The 23,089-nt window shown below is 40.3% G+C and overlaps 1 protein-coding gene and 1 pseudogene across 1 annotated transcript in view; one reads left to right on the forward strand and one right to left on the reverse strand.

Moving 5' to 3' along the window:
• Positions 1 to 23,089, forward strand: part of GUCY2F (guanylate cyclase 2F, retinal) — a 133,226-nt gene that overhangs the window by 82,056 nt on the left and 28,081 nt on the right. Inside the window, 9 exon segments of the mRNA XM_028523405.2 lie at positions 7,989 to 8,136; positions 10,349 to 10,482; positions 10,485 to 10,511; positions 11,364 to 11,554; positions 15,087 to 15,107; positions 15,110 to 15,140; positions 15,143 to 15,259; positions 19,110 to 19,146; positions 19,148 to 19,206. Coding sequence (XP_028379206.2) covers positions 7,989 to 8,136; positions 10,349 to 10,482; positions 10,485 to 10,511; positions 11,364 to 11,554; positions 15,087 to 15,107; positions 15,110 to 15,140; positions 15,143 to 15,259; positions 19,110 to 19,146; positions 19,148 to 19,206 — 765 coding nt within the window.
• LOC114505180 lies at positions 15,485 to 15,923 on the reverse strand (annotated as a pseudogene).

Here is a 23,089-nt window from a genome sequence, read left to right on the forward strand (position 1 = left end):
TGCTGAGTGTTTTTATCATAAATGGGTGCTGTACCTTATCAAATGCTTTTTCCACATCTATTGATATGATGATATGATTTTGTCTTTCATTTTGTTTATGTGGTGGATTATGTTTATTGATTTGCAAATATTGAACCATCCTTGCATCCCTGGAATGAATCTCACTTGGTCATGGTGTATGATCGTTTTAATGTCTTGCTTGGTATTGTTAGCCAATATTTTGTTTAGGATTTTAGCATCTGTGTTCATCAGTGATATTGGCCTGAAGTTTTCTTTCTTTGTTGTGTCTTTACCTGGTTTTGGGATTAGGATGATGTTGGCTTCATAAAAAGAAATTGCGAGACTTCTATCTTCCTGAATTTTTTTGAAATAATCTGTGGAGTATGGGGGTTAGCTATCCCTTAAATGCTTTGTAAAATTCTCCTGTGAAACCATCTGGTCCACGGCTTTTGTGTGTTAGAAGCTTTTTCATTACTGTTTCAATTTCATCAGGTGTTATTGGTCTGTTCAAGCTTTCTGCTTCTTCTTCATTCAATTGGAAGATTATATTTTTCTAGAAGTCTGTCCATTTGACCTTGGTTTTCAAATTTCTTGGCGTATAGTTCATAGTAATTTCTTACAATCCTTTGTTTTCTGTGGTATCAGTTGTAATCTCTCCTCTTTCATTTCTGATTGTGTTTATTTGGGTCCTATCTTTTTTTGTTCTTGATGAATCTCCTTGAAGGCTTGTTGATTTTCTTTATCTTTTGAAAGAACCAGCTCCTGGATTCATTGATCCTTAGAATTGTGCTTTTAGTCTCTATGTCATTTAATTCTGCTCTGATCTTGATTATTTCCATCCTTCTACTTGCTCTGGTTTGTCTTTGTTGTTGTTCCTCAAGTTCTTGTAGGCATAGAGTTAGGCTGTTTATTTGAAATGTTTCTATCTTTTTGAGGTAGACCTGTATCACTATGATCTTACCTCTCAGGACTGCCTTCACTATGTCGCATAAGTTTTGGATTGTTGTGAGTTCATTTTCATTTGTTTCTGGAAACTTTTTGATTTGTTCACAAATCTCATTCTTGACCCATTCATTGTTTAATAGCATAATATTCAATCTCCGTGATTTTGAGTGTTTTGGGGTTTTGTCCTTGAGGTTGGTTTCTAGTTTCAGTCCCTTGTGGTCAGAGAAAATGCTCGATACCATTTCAATTTTCGTGAATTCGTTGAGACTTGTTTTGTGTCCTATCATGTGGTCTATCTTTGAAAATGTTCCATGTGCATTTGAAAAGAATGTGTATTTAGCTTCTTTGGGATGAAAGGCTCTATCTATATCAGTTAAGTCCATTTCATCTCGGGCATTGTTCAATGCCACAATATCTCTGTTGATATTTGGTTTGGAAGATCTATGCATTCTTAATGTGGGGTGTTAAAAATCCCCTACTATAATTGTGTTGCTGTCAATATCTTTCTTGAAGTCTTCCAAGATTTTCTTTCTGTATTTGGGTGCTCCTATGCTGGGAGCATATATATTTACTATGTTTATGTGTTCTTGATGGATTCTTCCCTTGAGTATTATGAAGTGACCTTCTGGGTCCCTTTTTATGTTTTTTTTTTTTTTTAATCTATTTTGTCCAATATGAATATTGCTACCCTGGCTTTCTTTCTCTGTCTATTTGCTTGGAAAATTTGTTTCTAGCCCTTCACTTTCAGTCTTTATAGGTCTTTTGTTCTGAGGTGGGTCTCCTGTAAACAGCATATGTATGGGTCATATTTTCTTATCCATTCCACTATTCTGAGTCTTTTGATTGGGGCATTTATCCATTTACGTTTAAGGTTATTATCATTAGGTACTTATTCATTGCCATTTTTTGTGCCTGTATTCCTCTCTCTTTCACTGTTTTTCTTCTGTTCTCAAAGCTAACCCTTTAGCATCTACTACAGAGTTGGTTTGGAGGAAGTATATTCTTTGACGCCTCTCTTGCTCAGGCTACTCCTTATTTGACCTTCCATTTTAATTGAGAGCCTTGCTGGATACAGTAGTCTTTGTTGCAGGCCTCTGGTTTTCATTACTTGGAATATTTCTTGCCATTCTCTTCTGGCTTGGAGCGTTTCCATTGAGAAGTCAGCTGATAACCTTATTGGGGCTCCCTTGTATGTTACTTCCTGTTTTTCCCTTGCTGCCTTTAAGATTCACTCTTTATCTTGGAATTTTGCCATTTTAATTATGATGTGTCTTGAATTGGGCCGCTTTGGGTTCCTTTTGATTGGGACTCTCTGTGTTTCCTGGATTTGTGTAACCTTTTCTCTCAAATTAGGGACGTTTTCCATCATTACTTTTTCCGACAGGTTTTCTATCCCTTGCTCTTCTTTTCCTTCTGATATTCTTATTATACTGACATTATTGCGTTTCATATTGTCTTGCATTTCCCTTAATCCTGTTCATTCTTTATGAGCCTCTTCTCCTTTTCTTGATCTTTATGGGTATTTTTTTCTGACTTGTCTTCCAGTTCGCTGATCATCTCCTCTGCTTCATTAAGCCTGCTTTTGATTCCTTCTTCTGTGTTCTTCAGTTGAGAAATTGTATTCTTCATTTCCTCTTGGCCCTTGTTGATAGTTTCTATTTCCTTTTTCATGCTGAAATAATTTGCAGTGAGTTCATTATAGTTTCCCTGTAGTTTTTCATAATTCTCTGAGAGCTCATTGAGCTTCCTGATAACCATTGCTTTGAACTCAATATCTGATAGTTGAGTTGCCTCTATTTCATTTAGCATTCTTTCTGAGACTTCCTCCTTTCCTTTCATTTGGGGATTGTTTCTTTGTCTTCCCATTGTTTGTGAGTCTCTTCTGGTTAGCGTCAGCTTCTTAAATTAATCTGTTCTGACTCCCTGGGTTTATGGTGTGAATTTCTATGATAGAAGACCTGTGAGATTCAGTGGTGCATTCTCCTTGATCTCCTGAGCTCAGTGGTCTTGGGCTGACATTTATCTTGGCTCTGTGTATGTCTTTCGGTTTTGATTGCTATTGGGACTTTCTTTGGTGGCTTCTTCCCATCAGCTGGTTAACTGAGGTTCACTTTGTCCACCACCTCTTGTATTCTATTGTGTAGGTTTCAGTGGGTTTGTTGAAGCTGGTTCTTCCTTGTGTACAAGGTTTTGGGCATTCTCTTTTGCTCTTGTTCAGTTGTTTGTTCTGTGTAATTTCTCCACTATTTAGTTGTATTTCCAGACAGGTCCTGGGTTGAATGCATGTGGTTTCCACTCCCTCCTTCACTTTCTTCTGGTGTTATCTGTTGGTGGTTTCTTTGTTGGTGGGTTTCCTCTTCCAGCAGGCATCCTGGTATTCACAGGTTCCACCTACTATTTTTTTTTTGTGATCAGTTGGAGGAGGAAGGTAAAAGGGTTTAAGACAGCAAGGGTGTATTCTATGGTATTTACAGTACTAGTCCATAGAGAAGAGATAGGAGATCCTTTGGCTATGTATAGTGTTAACCATGATCTTTCACCCAAGTAGCCATTTTTTTAGAAATGGTGGAAAGAAGATAAGACTCTTGTTCGGGGGGAAGGATTGTGAGTTGGATCTAGAAATCAGTGAGCTAGTGGTAGGTTAGATTATGAGGTAAAGTGAGAGGAAAGGATAGAAAATGCATATCGTGTGTGAGACAATAGAGTTAAGCACAACAGTACTAGAGTTCAGGAAACTGTGAAGTGAGCTAAGATCTAGGAGGGTGGCTGTATAGTATTTAAAATTGTATGGAACAGGTATTATTTAAAATAATAATGGAGCAACAATCTTATGACAGAACCTATGTGATTTGGATAACCAGAATAGGAAGTATAAGACCTAGAGTAGTGTGCTAATAGAACACAAGTGAAGTAAAAGACAATAACATGACAATACACTATGAAAGACAGAACAAGGGAAACCAGTCAAACAATGCAATTTAACCAGCCAAGTGAAGAAGACAAAACAGAAAGAAGAATACAAAAGTATTAATAAAATAAAAGATGTAAGACTAATGAAAAAATAATAATACAAATATATGATAGCTTGCAAGTTCTCTGTAGTAGCAATGTGAAATATGTCTCACTGTCTCAGCTGTTGGGATGCCCCTTCTTTGGTCCAACTGTGGTCTTTTCACAGTTCCAGGGTTTTTTGTCTCACTTGTGGGAATTATAATAAAAAAAAAGGAAGGGAGAAGAGATAAAAAGGGAAAGAAAGGAAGAAGGAATAAAACAAGAAAGAAGGAAAGAGAGGAAGAAGGAGTTAAAAGATAAAAAAAAAAAGGAATGTTTTTTTTTTTTTAAAGCCTCCCACTGGCTTCAAACTGGTGAAGCCAGTTTTGCTGGTCTTTCCTGGCTGCAGCAGGCTGAGGGGTGATTGATTTTGCTTTTCTCCCTTCCTGATCGGCACTCAGTCAGCCTCTAGCCCAGTTCCCCAGCAGCCTCTGGTCTGGGTTTGCACTCTCCTGGGGGCTTTGGGTGTGGGCACTGGGCCTTCCTCAGAGGGCACTCTCTGCAGGGCTTCAGGCATGCACGCTTGGTCAGGCCACCTCTGGTCCCTCAGGTTCAGTGCCTACTCTTCCCAGGACTACAGAAGTGTGGGCAGGGCCTTCCTCACCACCTTGGGAGAACCATGTGGCTGGGTGGGGAGGAGGCCAGAGTGGCTGCTGCAGGAGAATTCTCTAAACATCCACCAAGTGTCTCTTTTTTCCCTTTTTCTTTTTGAGAAATTCCTCCTGCTCAGGCCTGCCACTCCATACAGAGGCCTTTCCTCTCGCACAGCCCACCTCTCCAACCAGACTGGGGACTATCCAGGTCAGGGCCCATCATGGCCCAACTCTCAACTCTCCCCAGCCGGCATCCACAGGCTCCTTGAGTGCTCACAGCCCCGTGTATTTGCCACTTAGTCCTTATTCCCCTCTCTGGGACTTCAAGCAACCAGGTCTCTCCTGGTGCTGCTCAAACCTTGTTTGGCAGGGGAGGGAGCCATTGAGCCAGCTCTCCCCCAAGAACCCTGTGGCAGACCCAGTGGGCGCCTGGCCTGGGGCTGCAGCCCCCCTGGTCTCTGTGCTGGTTCCAAGGGCCTTATTGTCTGCAGCACTCTCCTTACTGTCTGGTCTTTCAATGTCCTCTACAATTTTTGGTCTCCTGTCTTCATATATGCTGGGGTACTGTTAGTGTTCACTCTGTTCCTTCGTAGATGGGCTAGGTATTTCACCTGTGTACAGGGGGAAGTGGACTTAGCTCTCCCCTACCTCACTTCCATCTTCTCACCTGTCCTTCATTTTTAACCTCCCTCTACTCCTCTGAGACACCCCCTGCCAGGTATTTCAGTATCCCTAATAATGCTCCTGGATGGCACAGTCCTCCCATACTTTTCCTGTGTCATGCCACAGGCTTTCATCCTCCTCTCCCTTTGGCTATCAGCAAAATAAGTGGTAAAAATAGTGAGCAAAAGTTTGATGGTAAGCAGGATATTTGCATATTCTAAAAGTACAAACCCACTAACTTTATTAGTGAAAGATCCTACAGACACTGTCTTAGCCATGTGATCAAAGCACATCAATATCATTTACTCCCTGACTTGATGCACTGAGAAGGGCACAATACCACCTGTGGAGTATTCTTGGCAAAAAATTATAGTCCCAATATAACTACGGGAAAACATCAGACCTACCCTAATTGAGAGACATTCTGCAAAATAACTGGCCAATGCTCATCAAAAATATCAAAGTCATAAAAGTCAGAGAAAGAATGAGGAACCATTACAGATTGGAGGAGACTGAGAAACAACTCCTCCAGACAACTCCAACCAATTAAATCCAATGTGGGATATTGAATTGAAATGCAGGACAGAAAGAGAATATTATGGGGAAATTGACGAAATTCAAATAAAGACTCTAGATTAGTAATATTGATAGTACTGTACCAATATTAGTTTCCCTCATATTATGGTGATATAAGTTGTTAATATTAGGGGAATCTGAGTGAAGTCTATGCAGGCAATTTTACTGTTTTTACAATTTTTCTAGAAGCCTAAATTTATTTCAAAATAAACGATTTAAAAAATGCAAGCAAAACAAAACCCACCAAGTACTTACCTATCCTTTGCCCCACTTAGAATCCCACATCCTTCCTCTACTCAAAGCTCCCCAACTGTCCCCCATCACTTGTTAAATGAAGCATATATTTGTCACATTACATACAAGACTCTTTATAGTCTGGCTCCTAACCACCTCTCCAGGCTTATCTTCTGTCACTACCCACACTCCACCTAAACCCATGACAGGCAGTGCTCTAAAATCTTTGTGGTCTCTCCTACCTCTGTGTCTTCACACAGGCTGTTCACCTGGAATGACCTCACCTTCTTCCTACCTTGCCTCATCCAAATTGTGTCACCTCCTCTTGGAATCCTTCTGTGACCTCTTCAGTGTGAATTTGGTGCTCCCTCTGTGTTCACCTGAGAGTTTGTCTGCTAGAGCATGCATATTGTTGGTCATTGTTTATTTCCTCAGTTGGTCTGTGAGCTCCTCAAGGGCATAAATTATGGTTGACCTAATTAGAGAGGTGATCTATTCAATTTGATGGTGTTCTGAAGAAGAGACACAGACTCCCTCTGCTAGAGTGAATGGGGGCAGTTGCTCCTCAAAGGGTTGATTTACATGAAATCTGTTGCATTGAAAGAGCAGGGTGCTGTGATGGAGAAACTATTACTGGTATAGGTCAACATGGGTTAAAAGAGCAAAGGGTGTGATGTCACGAGGAGCTGAGAAGTCTGAGGGAACAGCTGAAACTCTTTAATTGGGGCAAGGGGATGTTTATTATGGTCTAAAGTAGCACTGTTGTAGTGTTACAGCAAATGGGAAGGGCACACTGGTGGGTCAAGCAAGGTTTGGTCATAATGAGGATATTAGTGTTGGGGTTGTGGACAGGGGACTAAGGATAAAAATTGAGCTGAAGGGATTGAGTCAGGGAAATGAGTCAGGGGTTGGATTTTATGTTGTGGGTTATAAGAAGTCATGAATGGATTTTAGGCAAGAAAGTGGCATTGTCAAATTCATGTTTTAGGAATAGTTTAGAGAAGGCTAGGCTGGAAGTAGAGACCTGTTTGAGACTAGTGTGGGTTGCTGGGCGCACTGAAGGCTAACCATTTTCTACTTCCAGGGAGATTTCTCCCTTTGTAAAAACATAAGTTTGACTGATCTAGACCTCTGGTCAATGATGGTTGTTGTGTCTGAATTGGAGTTTAAAAATACCAGTTGAAGTATGAGGCATTTGCAAGGACAATGTAATAGACTGAGATTGCCTGGGATCAAATTTAAATTCTGTTCACTTACTACCCATGTGACTTTGAGTAAGTTACTTACTCTCTCAGTGCCTCAGTTTTCCCTTTTGAGAAATAAAAGATTCTTATCTCATCTGTGTATAATGAGAAGCAAGTGAACCAATGCATACAAAGTGCTCAATCAGCCCATAGTCTGATAAATATTCCATCAAAAGTGGAGCTCAAAGACCAGCAACCAAGAGGACCCCCATGAGGTCCTGAAATATCTACTGGATTTTTAAATTCTCTTTCTTTAAGGGCCAGGCAGGGCCCATAGCCTGGACCTGAGCTGAGCTGGGGCCTTAAGGCAGTGGGGTGGTAATTGTGTCTACTGTGGGGATTAGAAGACTTAGATGATTTGGGGATGAATGAAGGGAATCAGATAATCAGAGTTTTAGTTTTATAATTAACATCATATAGGCCACGTATAAAACCTAGCAGAAGCAGGATAAAGCTCTGTTTAAATTATAACAATAGCTCAATTGACTGATTTTTTACCCTGTCCTCAACTGACTGATGTAACCTTTGCTTAGATGCAATTTATATTCATGTTATCTAAGGAGCAAGCAAGGAGATGGGCCTTCTGTGATTTCTCCTTTCTTGGCTAAAATTCACTTATCTTTGTTAACTCTTAGTGCTTTTCTGATGATTTGTAGACTTTTTCCTCCTTGCTTCTGGACAGAAACCATAGACAAACTTGAGAAGCCTCTTCCTGTGTACAGACCAGTGGTTCCTCCTGAGCACACCCCTCCAGAATGTCTCCAGCTGATGAAGCAGTGCTGGGCTGAGGCTGAAGAACAATGACCAACTTTTGATGAAATATTTAACCAGGTAAGGGTTGCATGAATCTTAGCACTACCCAGTAGCCATCCTGAACCCAGCTTACCCCAAACTAACTCCTTGGATTATCATATTGTGGAAGGAACCTCTAGCAAGAGTAAAAGGCACTCTTTTGAGGGAAGTAGCCACTTGGAGACTTTTGATGCTAGAACATCCCAACACATCCTTAAAGGGCACATGGGTTCATTTTTGTGCTCTTCTGTGTTTGGCCTTCTCTTCCAGACCATCTACAATCTGACCTAGCCAACCTTTCAATAGCAGAATTAAACAATCAGGTATTTCCAAAGCACTAGCATTGAGACTGTTACAAGATGGGTATCATGGAATAAATGGGGATCCTTATACAGCTGTGATTGCTTTGAAGATCACAGAGAACTCTGATGAGTATACTACTTAAATAATTGCAGGTTAGTTTTGGAGGGTAGAGAAAAATATGGGGTTTTTGAAAAGGTGTCCAAGATTGGAGAAAGTGCAAATATGGAGTACAAAAGCAGTAGATAACTTAGGTTCCTAGGGAAGAACATGAGGCAATAAAGTGCCTGAGAAATGATAAACTTAAAATATGGAATTTCTAAAATAGCTGATTCTTTCCTTAGAGTGGGGAACTGAAAGGGGAAAATGAGAAAAGGACAGAGAGAGTCTTACTAAGGGAACTAGGGTGCAGTTCCTATGTTGGAGCAGGCAGTTTAGGGCTTTGTTGGAACTATAAGATGCTGAAACTCAGGGTGCTCTTGGTGAGTACTTTGTCAGCTCTGGTGAAGAGACTTTTGAGCTTGGCTGGAGTATAGCACTGAGATGCTTTGTGAGTGGCAGGCATCTGAGGCAGAAAAAAGAAACAGTGAGATTGAAAGCCTAAGGGGTCCTGCATATGAAGTCATCCCTGTCCCCAGCTAACAGTGCCTCCATTAGCCTGACTGGGTTTCTTGAGGACACTCAAAGAGGTGTTCAATACTATGTAAAAGGTCAAATTTCTAAAAAGTTATCATGAGGAAAAGGAAAAAGCATTTGCCTTTGTGTTGATGCTAGAGATGTTATTTCAGATGGCAACAGAGAAGCTAGTGATAGATTGGAGTGTACATCGTGAAACCTTCAAACAAGACATAGCTGAAGCTGCCCTCACTGAAATGCTTCAGTGTAAGTTTAGACTGCCTAAAAGATAAGGGTAGCCTCCCAACTCCCTGTAGCTAATAAAACTTAAGTGGAGAAAGGAGTGTAAGGCTCCCTGGATTAGGCAATAGGAGGAACCCAAAGCATCTGATCTGGCTACTGAGTTTACCAGCAGGACCTTGGTGGACATCTAGATGTAGACCAGGCTTAGAAGAAAACTCCTAATGGTGTTAGCCTTAGGGTATTGAGTGCTGAATGGCAGATGTGTGGCTCAGCCATATAGGAAGGTTCATTGAGACAGATTTCTAGATGTCTTCCCAGCAAAACTACCACCAGTTTTTTTCATTGTGAACACAGCCTTGTGTGTGCTGAATATAGCAGCAAGGAGGGGCTACCCCTTCATGATTCCAATGCTATGCCAAGTTCCCCATCTCTGTAAGTGGAAAGGGTCCCAGGAAGGCATATTGAAAATCTGTGGCATACAGCCACTTCTAAAGGATCAGGACATATAATGGGGTAAGACCAATTGGATTTCTACATTACCCTAACATGAAGGGCAGATGATAAGAAACACCATTTTTTCTGGACTCCATAGGGAAGAAACAGGGGTAGAACTTGGGTCATATTTAAGAGGTCAAAGAACATTTCACTTCCCAAGAACTGGCAACACAGCAGCATTAGAAGATAAGGATAATTTAGTAGGTTAATGTAGAAGAATAAAACAGCACTCCCTGCTCTCTTTCCCCTTACACCACCCACAACTAGCCTGGGTTCAAGAACAAATCCTTGTTGCCTTTGAAGTGGCTATGTTTCATGTGATAGTATCTCAGAACTAAAGAATCCTTCCCAGAACACCTTTGCTTAGACTTGAAAGAAACAGAAAACCCAGGTGAACAACTACTCAGAAAAAAATAGCCCTGTGAATGGTCCAGGTTGACAATGAGGGTGGGTGTTGACTGCTACTTTTACTTGGGTTCACCTCTTCTGCCCTGGCATGTTAAAGGAAGAGATTTTTTTTGGGTAAGGGGTCCTGCTCTATCATCACTAAGTTTCAGGTGTAAGAATTTTCTGGGTTTTCTTTCTGTTTCACTTTGCATTTAAAACTTTCAATGAAGAGGAGAAGACCAATGTTGATTCTATGCTTTGGATGTTGGAGAAATATTCTAACAACTTGGAAGATTTGACCTGGGAGTAGACTGAAGAGCTGGAAATTGAAAAGCAGAAAACAGAAGGCTTCTAACACAGATGCTACCACTGTATGTGTGAATACCAGAGGAGTGTGAATCCTTGCAACAGTATGCTATTTAAAATAGAAAAAAAAGTCCATCAACTACCTTCTCTCTTTCCCCCTCCCTCTCTCCCTCTCTCTCTCTCTCTCTCTCTCTCTCTCTCTCTCTCTCTCTCTCTCTCTCCCTCTCTCTCCAGTACCCTCTCTACTCCCAGTAGGTTTGAGACACACATTCAATTAAAAGAAAAATTGGAAAATGAGGGAGCAGAGTACACTTCCTAATTTCCTACTACCTGTAGATCATGCTGGTCATTTAAGTTTTGGGTGATTTTGTTTTTCTATGCATCATTTCATCACTTTGCCTGGTAGTTGACCAATTAAAAAGAAGCAACTTTTAATTGGAATTGCTTAGAGGAAAGTAGTAGGGGTTTTTTTCTAGGTTTTTCCTCCCTTAGTTAAAAGCTCTATCTGTTACTACCATTTCCAAATTTTCCAAGGCACCTTATTCTGGTGTAACATCATCTTCTAGGAGATAATTGGGGAGACTAGTCCCTTCCAAAGCAACCATCTGGGGACATTCCCCAAGGGCATGGGGTGCTGAGGAAGAAGGATACAGAGCTAAAAAATCTCCACAAAGGCACAGAGCAGCACTGTCTGTTCATTGCTGTATTCCAGTACCCAGCACAGTGCTTGGCACATTGTAAGCACTTAATATATATTTATAGAATAATTAAAATAACTAATGTTTTCATCCAAGTGACATTTTCTTCCTCATCATTTGCTTAGTAGTGATTTTTGGAGAAATTGTATTCTAGAAGATGTGTGTGTGGCATAGAGGAAGGACTGTGTCATTTGATGCATTGCTGTGTCTGCTCTTTACACCAGTTGCTGAATCCCTCAAAAAGGGGTGCATGGTCAAACGTGAAGGTTTTGACTTGGTCACCTTGTACTTCAGTGACATTGTGGGCTTCATGACTATCTCCACGATGAGTGACCCCATTGAGGTGGTGGATCTTCTCAATGACCTTTATACATGCTTTGATGCCATCACTGGCAGTCATGATGTCTACAAGGTAAATTATTTAAAACAGAACTATATTCTAGAGAGAAATTTTTATATGAGTCTCACCTGTGTGTACTTCAAAACTGAAGGATGTAATTTTATTATGTTGTTGTTTGAAAATTAAAATTTTGCCTTGGCTCATGTGGCTCAGTGGATTATGTACTGGCCTGTGAACCAAAGGGTTGCAGGTCTGATTACAAGTCAGGGCACATGCCTGGGTTGTATGTCAGGTCCCCAGTTGGGGGTGTGAGAGAGGCAACCACACATTGATGTTTCTCTCCCTCTCTTTCTCCCTCCCTTCCCCCTCTCTGAAAATAAATAAATAAAATCTAAAAAAAAAGAAAGAGAAAAAGAAATTAGGTTGCTTCCAGCACTTGGCTATTGTAAATTATGCTGCTAGGAACATTGGGGTACTAGGTAACAACCTAAGTGCCCATAAGTAAATGAATGGATCAAAAAACTATGGTACATTTACACAATGGAATACTACGCAGCAGAACGAAAGAAGGAACTCCTACCCTTTGTGACAGCATGGATGGATCTGGAGAGCACTAAGCTAAGTGAAATAAGCTAGGAAATGAAATACAAATACCATATTATCTCACCTATAAGTGGAACCTAATCAACAAAACAAACAAGCAAGCAAAATATAATCAGAGACAGTGAAATTAAGAACAAACTGACAGTGACCAGAGGGGAGGTAGGAGGAGATTAAGGGAGCAGGAAGGGGGAAGGGTTTTCAGGAACATATATGAAGGATACATGGACAAAGCCAAAGGGGGGTAGGATTGAGGGTGGGAGGTGGGGATGGTTGGGATGGGGGGAAAATGGAGACAACTGTACTTGAAAAACAATAAAAATATTAATAAAAAAATAAAGGTTTAAAAAGTAAAAAAAAAGAAATTAAAATTTAAGTAGTAAATTTAAAATTTTCCATTGGTATCCCATTGGAAATGAAAGCCAGATAGAATGTATATAATTTAACCAAACCTTACCCTTGATTTTATGTGTTATCTTGTCTCTAGGCAGAAACTTGGTAAAATTTTTGTAGCTATGAAGTGACATTTCCACATTGTCTACAACATGGAAACTTGTCTTATTAATGGAGAAAGATGCCCCAGGCATCCCAAACTTTAGACAGCTTATCTGTCCCAGGAACCAAAGCAGATCTGGAGAATGCATAGCCCCTTTCATTGAATCCTTCATAGTTGTCTGAAATGCTCCAACTCTCAATCACACACAGGGCATTGTGTTTATCTCAGATTATACAAGGCTCTTTCAGATCAGGTAGAGAGCCTCAGGGCTAGACCAAGCCGAGTCAAAATAGGTTTCACAAATAGACATCATACCTGTCAGTCATCAGGAACTACAAACCAATAAAAAAGTACACGTGGAGACTATAAAGGAGGAAAAACCCATGGAATCAGACTACCTATCTCAACTTGTTGAACTAAAGCAGCCTAAAGAGAAAAACAAATTGCCAAAAGCTAATTCAGTTGAAACTAAAATAAAAAATGATTCAGCATGGGGAGTAACACAGCTGCTGGTTTAATTAATGCACCTGATACTATTCAGACAATTGTTGGGGGGGGGGTCTTTGAGATGTGACCATTAGGTATTTTGGTACTTTATGGCTACAGTATGGAGTTAGCAGGCTGTTTCCAGGACAGAGCAGGGCTATGTGAATGCAAAAATGGAATCAATTTTTTATACCTGTTCATTAAAAATAATGAGTGCAAAGTTAAAATATTGAACCAGCAGTGATTCACCAAATCTGTTTGTGTTTTCATTTTTGTTTTACCTGTAAAATTGGAATCACTCCCCCTGGAACTTGATAACATGAAATAGAAGGGAGAAGGCTACTGCAGAATTATGAATTGGGTGATTTGTTTTTAATTTCAATTCTCCTGATACCACCTCATCTCAACCAGACCCTTTTCTATACATTTTCTTCCCTTTCTATGTCCTTATGCTGGTTTATACAACCCACAGTTTCCCACAGCAGTCTTACAACAAGGCCAGGCAGTGCCCATGCTCCCTGACCTTTTAATCTCATTCATATCATTTGGACTCCCATGTGAATGACTCAATGGTGAAGGGTCAACTACCATTCTTTCATAATGGCCAACCAGTGAATTTTTTTTCCTATCATATAGCATTTGCACAGTACCCATTGCCTTCCTCAGTATAGGCAGGTATGCTTATTTGAGGGCAGTGATCCTTTTCTCAAAATGTGCCAGGTAAAGGAGGCCCTTATAGGAAGCATGCTGAGGTACAAAGTTCCGTAAGTAAATAGGGTCATTGTTATTGGCTATATAGGAAATCATGATGAAGGGCCTATTGCTGATTACTAAACTTTCTCTGGAGCTAAGTCATAGCCACAGCCCTAAGGCTTGTTTCAAGACTTATCACTTTGGTGATGACAATGATGATGATGATGAGATAGCGTGCACTTATCATCTACCAGGTGGGATTTAAGTGCTTTGACATGTATTAAGTTTTTAGTCCTTAGAAAATCCTATGAGGTAGGTACTGTCATTTTCCCTGTTTTACAGATAAGGATACTAAAGCACAGAGAGGTAAAGTGACTTGCCCAAAGTCACACAGCTTATAAATGATACATCTGTGATTCTAACCAAGACAGCATGTCTTTATAGTTTCATGCTCTTAAGCATTGAATTCATGGGTACTGTTCTCTATGAGAACATTGATTTTAATTGGATCCAAACTTGTACTAGAAGAGTCTGACTGGCAGATTTCATAGAAGTCCTTTCAACTTACTGATATTTTAGATTTATTTGAAAGGTTCCAACTTACTTTTCCAAGTCACCTAAAACAGTGGGCACACTTCTGTGGAAAAGACAAGGAGCACAGATTTATTTTCAGGTGTCCAGCTCTAACTGCCCCCTGCAAAACAGTTGAAGCTTAGTACTGCTGCCACTTATGTGGTAGCACTAGGAGAGGAGATGGTAGCTGGTGGTAGAAGATGCAGTTCTCACAGCCAATGGGACTGTAAAACTAACTTTGTCATATTGGCAAGGCAAAGCAGAAAGAATGAACTCTTTGATCTTTTTTTCCCTTTTCCTGTACTTGATTTAAGGCTGCTGTAGCTCATTTACTTGAAATCATCTAGAGAAATATGCTTGATGGGGGAGCACCATGTGCACCTTTTCCTAGGAAGCTTCCCCATGGGCACCCACAGACAGTCTCAGAAATCTCTCTTTTTCCCTTCCCCAGGAATTATTTGGAGCTTCATAGTTCTCTATGGCCAGCCAGGAATTTGCAAAGTACCTGCACTTATTTCAGAATTTATGGGTGTGGGACCTAGACATCAGTATTTTTTTAAAATAAAGTTCCCTAAGTGATTATAATGTGCAGCCCAGCCTGTGAACTACTGACAACCTCTTTGTCTTCCTTACTTTACAAAAAGAACACTTGACTCTCATCACACCCATTAAACACTGTGAAATATACACACAAGCACACAAATACACCAGAATTTAGTTGCTTGCTAATTTTGTTCCCCCACCCTCATTTCCCAGGTAGAGACCATTGGAGATGTTTAAACGTGGTGGCCTCAGGCCTCCCCAAAAGGAGTAGCAGCATGCAGCTGAGATTGCAAACTTGTTCCTAGAGATTCTGAGCTCTGTGGATACCTTCAAGATCCGGTGTATGCCAGAGGTGCCAATCCAGATTTGAATAGGCCTGCACTCAGGTAACAATGACCAATAAAGCAAAAGATGACATTCCCATATGTCTAAAGGGAAAACTAGAAAAGGAGGGAGAGGGTGTCACTTTCTTGATTACTAGAAGTTGGATTATCCAGGTGTCTAGTGTTGCATAATTCCTTCAATCTTACTCAAGTTTACTCTCTTCCCAGTGGGCAGCAGTCCTTGCTCAAGGTACGAAACCCTTTTAGTTTACCTTTTTTTTTTTTTTTAACCAAGCTCTGGCTAGTTTTATTAAAGAAAAATTTTGCATGATTTACTTTTCACCAGTCTGTTCTGGCATGCTTCTGATGATGTCAGAATCACCTGTATCAATGATAGCTAGTGTACACACTCTGTATAGTATTTCCCACACACTGTTTGCAGTTCAATATTGTTGCCACAGTAGTGATGGACACCAGTCTTGGTCAACATGGCATAGTACTCTATTTCAGATTTCCTCAGGGCTGGCCAGTTGTTGGTGAGGATGACCAGTTTGGCTTTGTCTTGTCGGATCATCTTCTGAGTCTGCTTGTACACCACCGGGTACTTGCCACTTTTTATAACAAATTGGAGCATAGAGTCGATCAACTCCAGTGACTGTTTCATCTTTTCTGCGGCCACCATCTTCTTGACTTAGGTGCGGGACAGACCCCTACCCAGTGCGGCCACCAAGATCTACCTTTCTTGTTAAAGCCAACATTTCCAAGTTTGACTATATGATACATAATCAACATGCATGTGTTGTGTATAGGATAATTCACTTATTTAAAATCTCAACTCTTGAAGTACTTGTCTTCCACACTACTTCCAACTTGCTTGAATATCTTCAGGATTTGCCTTCCATTGTATCCTTCTTATCTACCTTCACAAATTCACAAGGTATCCTGACAAATATCTCACTTGATGTCACAGATATCTCACGTAGTAGCCCTTGCTCCCCTCTCCACTCACCTCCTTTTTATCATTGCTTTATTCTTCTAGGCTCCTTTTATTCCCCCATCCTTTTCACCCATTTCTTACCAAATTTCTTAAAAGTGATTGATACTCACTATACCATTTCTTCAGTACCCACTTCCTCTTTTGCCCCTTTGTAATCTGGTTTCAGCCCTCACCACTTTTCCCAGTCCTAGTCTGCTCATAAGTCGACAACATTTGATATTCTTGACGGTCCTTCCTAAAACTTTCCTCAGTTGGCTTTTCTGACATGCTCTTCACTCACTGAATGATTCTTCTCCATTTCATTTCCTCTCTTAGCAAGTTCTGCTCACTAACTATGGCTGTTTCTACATTTTCTGCAAAGCCCTGAGCAATGGTCTTCTTGCTCTCTGCACATTCTAACCTCTAATTCATTCTCAACCCACTGCAATGTGGCTTTCATTTTTCACTATTGTCTGATACTGATAATCTCTTCTGTCTCCATCTGTCACTTAGATATTGATATTGCTTAGGGTTTTGCCATTTATCCACTGTTTTTCTCTCCTTGTATACTCTTCTGATTTCATGTCTATTATTTAACTACCACTTGTGTGCTGATGACTTCCAACTCTACAACTTCAGCATATATCTTCTTTCTTAAGCTTTATCCTTGTATATCAAAATTGCTGCTAACATTGCCACATGAATGTTCCACATGGACATCAGACTCAACACATCCAAAACAACATGATTTTTCCCACACAAACTTCCTCTTTTTTCTGTTTTTATTCTCAATTTTAATTGATGGAATCACCATTCACCTTCTTATTTCAGTTACTTGGGAGTCATTTCCCTTGACTCCTCCCTTACTCTGACTTTCACCATTCAACCAACTAGTAAGTCTTGAATATTTTACCTTTAAAATGTTTCTTCAATATGTCTTATCTCTTCTTGACTCTCAGTACTCAAGCCTAGGCCACCAGCATCTCATGCCTGGATCATTGCAACAGCATCTTTTTGCTTTTACTCCTCTTCCTATCCATCTTTCTCATAGTTATTAGCATAATCTGTGTTTGTTTGTATGTCTTTCCTTTAAACTATGTGCTCCCTCATGGATGGAATCATATCTTACTCATTTTTGTATACTGAATGCTTAGCACATTGTAGGTGTTCAATATTTTTCATGTAAAGAAAAAACATTCATATCTCATTTGTACTTCAGTTTCACATCTCCACCCCCCTCAGTGTATATATTTTTGGTTGATCCATGATTCTTTGAATTCAACATATCTAAAACTTCAAGTCACCTTTCCCCACAAACCAGCATAAGCTCATCAGTCCATGCCAGTTTCCTCATGGTTGTCAATCAGATAGCCAGCAAGTCTGTTGGTTCTTCTTTCACAAGTTTCTCTTTCACCAACTCTTCATGCCCCCTAACCATCATCATCTCCTTTCCAGTACTCACAACATTGTGATTGGATTAATGAAACAACCACCTAACAGGTTTCCCTGCTTATACTTTCTCCCCTTTCAATGCATTCTATATAATGGTCTGAGGGTGGAAAAAGAAAAGAAAAATAATTTTCATCATATAATTCCTTGTTCAAACTTATCTAGTGCTTCAGGGTCCTACAGCTTGTACAACCCAATATCCAACCTTGTCTTCAGTTTCTCCCTAGCTACCTGAACTACAGAGACTGGTTTCTCTATGAGCTTCCCAAAATTTCATGCTCAATCTCAACCAAAAACCTTTGATTCTTGTCCCTTTTTTCCTATTCAAATCCCACCCACTCATCAGGATCCAAATAAAATTCTACTTTCTCCACTGAATGCTTCTTGACTGAATCAAAACCTAATACCCCACCCCTTCTTCTAAGCTGTTATAGCACTTCTGCCTACAGTATTTATCTTGCCTCAACCATACATTGTTTTGGGTTGTTAGTTAATTGCTTCCTGTTTACTAATCTTTCTTTTTTTCAATTAGACTGTAATATCCTGGAGAACTGAGATTATATGTTACATTTTTTTATTCCCCTAGGTGCCTCGCTCAGTGCTCAGTGAATCCTTCTGAATGGGTGAGAAATTTATTAAAATGAAAAGCATAGGTTTCTTAGTTCTTAATTTTATTCTTATAAATTAAAGTTCAGATAGAACTTTTGGAGGCAAAAACACTAATTGCGTTCTCTAACTTAGGAAACAGCAAAACAAAAAATAGTGCTGAGCAATTATAATGTAGAAACAGTGTAGAAATAAAAAAGGTGAAGGTGGGGAACTTCTTAGATACTCCTGAACTAGATTTTCAGTATGGTTGCTGACATTTTTTCAAGTAATTTCAATTCAGTGAACACCTAACATGGTTATATTAAAATGTAAGAACAAAAAACATTCTTAGTGCAAATAAATATTCTTGGATCATCTCTATATACTGCTCTTTCATGCACCTAATACAAATGCTTGAAAGTCAACTCTACTTTTTAAATTTTAAAACTGTCTTAGCAATAATTTTCTTGATAGACACAGTTTGAGAGACATATAGCCATATGGCATTCCTTCTTCCAACACAAAGGCACAAGAAAGTGTCACATTTTTTCCTTGCAACAAATATGTTTGGAATCTGAGTCCCTGTGCAGGATTTTCTGGTTTGAGTTTGATGCTTATTTGTCCCTGCTGACAGATATAAGCATCTTGAGTATAACTGTTGCTTGCTTGAGTATTTATAAAGGTATAAATGAGGAGGGTAGTCATGTCTGCATCATTATAAACTTGCTCCTCATAGGGCAAAGAGTTTCTTATTCATTATAAGACTTCTTACAAATTTCCAGAACTATTTGGTGGCAAGTTTATTCTTTTATGCAGTTACATTTCTTCCCTGGGAAGTGCTCCTCTATTAGCGTTGGATGCATACCTGTTGACTAACCCTAACTGCCTACTACTCTATAAGGCCCCTTGTTGCTGGAGTGGTGGGCCTCACCATGCCAGATACAGCTTGTCAGAGACACTGTGAACACAGCTTCTTGGATGAAATCAACAGGGTTACATGAGTACCTATAGCAGGATAGATGGGGTGGTAACCTCCTACTTTTGGGAAAGAAATTCTTTCTCAAAAGAGGAAAAAGTGAGCAGGGTACTTGGTGTTCTGATGGGTTTTTTTTTTAAAGATTTTATTTATTTATTTTTAGAGAGGGAAGGGAGGGAGAAAGAGAGAGAGAGAAACATCAATTTGTGGTTGCTGGGGGCCGTGGCCTGCAACCCATGTATGTGGCCTGACTGGGAATCGAACCTGCGACACTTTGATTCGCAACCCGTGCTCAATCCACTGAGCTACGCCAGCCAGGGCTGTGTTTTGATGTTTTAAAGAAAAAAAAAAGATAATTTGAGAAGATTAAGGAGACTCAACACGTATTTTCTGGTCTCTTATGGCAAACCAGTAGGGGGTGATGTTGGATTGAACATGTTATGTTCTTGTTCTAGAAATGAACCTGTAGCTAAGTGACATTAAAACACCTAGTATTTTATCAAAACAACTAAAAAAATAAATTCTTTGGGTAAAGGAAAAAATTGGCTAGCTTGGTGGGTTTAGGGGAGTCATGTTGAAAAAAGAAATAGCTAAGGAACTGACATTTTTAGGTTTTTACCTAGTATGTGGACACACATGCAGAACCAGTTGCTTTCTAGCCATCTCCCTCCTATGCTGCTCTAGTCCTCTTTTTGAACTAGTTAGGACTCCTTGAGTTCTGGCTTCATCAAATAGGTCCCTTGAACTTAACTACCAATAATCTCTCAACCTAAGGAGCTTGGGATTCTGAAATAATTAATTCCAACTTGCCTGTACATAAAACCCTTAGTTTCTATCAAAATATCCATGGTATCAATGATATGACTCCTTTCACCCTTCTTTGAGAAGAAAACTTACAAACCATCATGACATTTGTCTGCTTCCAGCAACTTTTTCTTGGTTATGTACTGCTACTACTAAGGCAATGTCAGAATTACAATGTGCCTTTATCTATATCCTGGCTGAGCAAAGTGATTTGTTCATGCTATCATGGGAAGAACATAGATTTTATATATAGTTTTTAATGGTTTTTATATTAAAAAAAAACACTTAGGCTCATTGCATCTGTGGCTTTGGCAGTTGCCAGGCAAGATAGCTCTTGCCAAATTTCAGCAATATACACAAACTGGTTCCTGATGACAGGGTGGAGTATATCACAGTGGGTGATGCCCTGTCTGATCCCACTCCTTGTGACTCATGTGCAGAAATAGGCTTGAAAAATGAGTCCAGTCTTAGTCAATCTAGCCTGTGCACCCATAATTATGGAGGCAGCATGGAACTTAGAAGCTGTTGTCAGACAGCTTTTCTGACACCTGGAAAAGTCTTTGAACTTGACAGATGTGACTAAGTCCATGGACATAGCTACCCAAGAACTGCTAAGCATATGACTTTGCTTTTGAAGTGCAACTGACGATGAAGTGAAATTGATCATGGAACTGCAACGCAGATTTGGCATAGTAGCCTGGACTAATGTGAGCTTGTAGAACATTAAAGTCATATTTTGGTCTGCACCAAAGGAGCTCTACACATTTCACATTGAATATATAGAACTGATGGTAGAAATTGAATTTTCAGATTTAAGCAACTCCTTACCCAATGATCAGCTAGAAGAAAGAAAATGGAATGAATCATACGCAGAAGATATTTATTAAGTACTGACTATGCACAGAAGGGAGGGATAAAAGAAATATACACATGTGGTCTTTTCACTAAAAGAGATGGTTAGTGTGCTCATCTGGAAGCTAATAACTGTAACTAAAATATGGCATTAAACTCTACACTTGATTGAATGTCTGTAAAGAGGTAGCCTCTAACCTCATTTTGGATATGACACTGGGGGATAGCACAGGTCTATTGAAAAATCAACTTCATCAGTACCTCATTTGTGGCCAGTTGTATTTACTGATACTAGAGTGGGCGTGACTACTGACACAGCTCTGGAGTGATCCTCCTTGTCACACAACTAGATGGTGGCCTGAATGAGCTAGCAATGTTGCTCTCTTTTAAAACATTTTTTTTCCTTAAGACGGCAGTGAGATAAGTGTGAGCAAAATCCACTTCCTCCTGCACATGGGTGAAACACTTAGCCGATCTACTTAGGAACAGAGCAAACAGCTAACAGTTCCCCAGCATATATGAAGACAGGAGACCAAAAATTGTAGAGGACATTGAAAGACCAGACAGTAAGGGGAGTGCTGCAGACAATAAGGCCCTTGGAACCAGCACAGAGACCAGGGGGGCTGCAGCCCCAGGCCAGGCGCCCACTGGGTCTGCCACAGGGTTCTTGGGGGAGAGCTGGCTCAATGGCTCCCTCCCCTGCCAAACAAGGTTTGAGCAGCACCAGGAGAGACCTGGTTGCTTGAAGTCCCAGAGAGGGGAATAAGGACTAAGTGGCAAATACACGGGGCTGTGAGCACTCAAGGAGCCTGTGGATGCCGGCTGGGGAGAGTTGAGAGTTGGGCCATGATGGGCCCTGACCTGGATAGTCCCCAGTCTGGTTGGAGAGGTGGGCTGTGCGAGAGGAAAGGCCTCTGTATGGAGTGGCAGGCCTGAGCAGGAGGAATTTCTCAAAAAGAAAAAGGGAAAAAAGAGACACTTGGTGGATGTTTAGAGAATTCTCCTGCAGCAGCCACTCTGGCCTCCTCCCCACCCAGCCACATGGTTCTCCCAAGGTGGTGAGGAAGGCCCTGCCCACACTTCTGTAGTCCTGGGAAGAGTAGGCACTGAACCTGAGGGACCAGAGGTGGCCTGACCAAGCGTGCATGCCTGAAGCCCTGCAGAGAGTGCCCTCTGAGGAAGGCCCAGTGCCCACACCCAAAGCCCCCAGGAGAGTGCAAACCCAGACCAGAGGCTGCTGGGGAACTGGGCTAGAGGCTGACTGAGTGCCGATCAGGAAGGGAGAAAAGCAAAATCAATCACCCCTCAGCCTGCTGCAGCCAGGAAAGACCAGCAAAACTGGCTTCACCAGTTTGAAGCCAGTGGGAGGCTTTAAAAAAAAAACATTCCTTTTTTTTATCTTTTAACTCCTTCTTCCTCTCTTTTCTTCTTTCTTGTTTTATTCCTTCTTCCTTTCTTTCCCTTTTTATCTCTTCTCCCTTCCTTTTTTTTATTATAATTCCCACAAGTGAGACAAAAAACCCTGGAACTGTGAAAAGACCACAGTTGGACCAAAGAGGGGACATCCCAACAGCTGAGACAGTGAGACATATTTCACATTGCTACTACAGAGAACTTGCAAGCTATCATATATTTGTATTATTATTTTTTCATTAGTATTACATCTTTTATTTTATTAGTATTTTTGTATTCCTCATTTTTCTGTATAGTCTGATTTGATAGGCTGTTTATATTGTATCATTTGACAGGTTTCCCCTGATAACTCTTTCATAGTGCATTGTTAATTTACTGTTTTTCACTTCACTTGTGTTCCATTAGCACACTACTCTGGGTCCTGTACTTCCTATTCTGGTTATATGTATCTCATAGATTCTGTCATTCAGATTATTGCTCCATTATTATTGTAAATAATAGCTCCTTCATGCAATTGTAAACACTACACAGCACCACTCCCAGGTCTTAGCCCACTTCACGGTTTCCTGAACTCTATTACTGTTGTGCTTAACTCTATTGTCTCACACACTACACCTATTTTCTATCCTTTCCTCTCACTTTACCTCATAATCTGACCTACCACAAGTTCACTGCTTTCTAGATCCAACTCACAATTCTCCCCCCGCCCCCACCAACAAGAGTCTTTTCTTCTTTCCACCATTTCTAAAAAATGGCTACTTGGGTGAAAGATCATGGTTAACACTATACCTAGTGAAAGGATTTCCTATTTCTTCTCTATTGACTAGTACTGTAA

Source organism: Phyllostomus discolor, chromosome X (assembly GCF_004126475.2).
Source record: "Phyllostomus discolor isolate MPI-MPIP mPhyDis1 chromosome X, mPhyDis1.pri.v3, whole genome shotgun sequence".
Classification (NCBI taxonomy): domain Eukaryota; kingdom Metazoa; phylum Chordata; class Mammalia; order Chiroptera; family Phyllostomidae; genus Phyllostomus; species Phyllostomus discolor.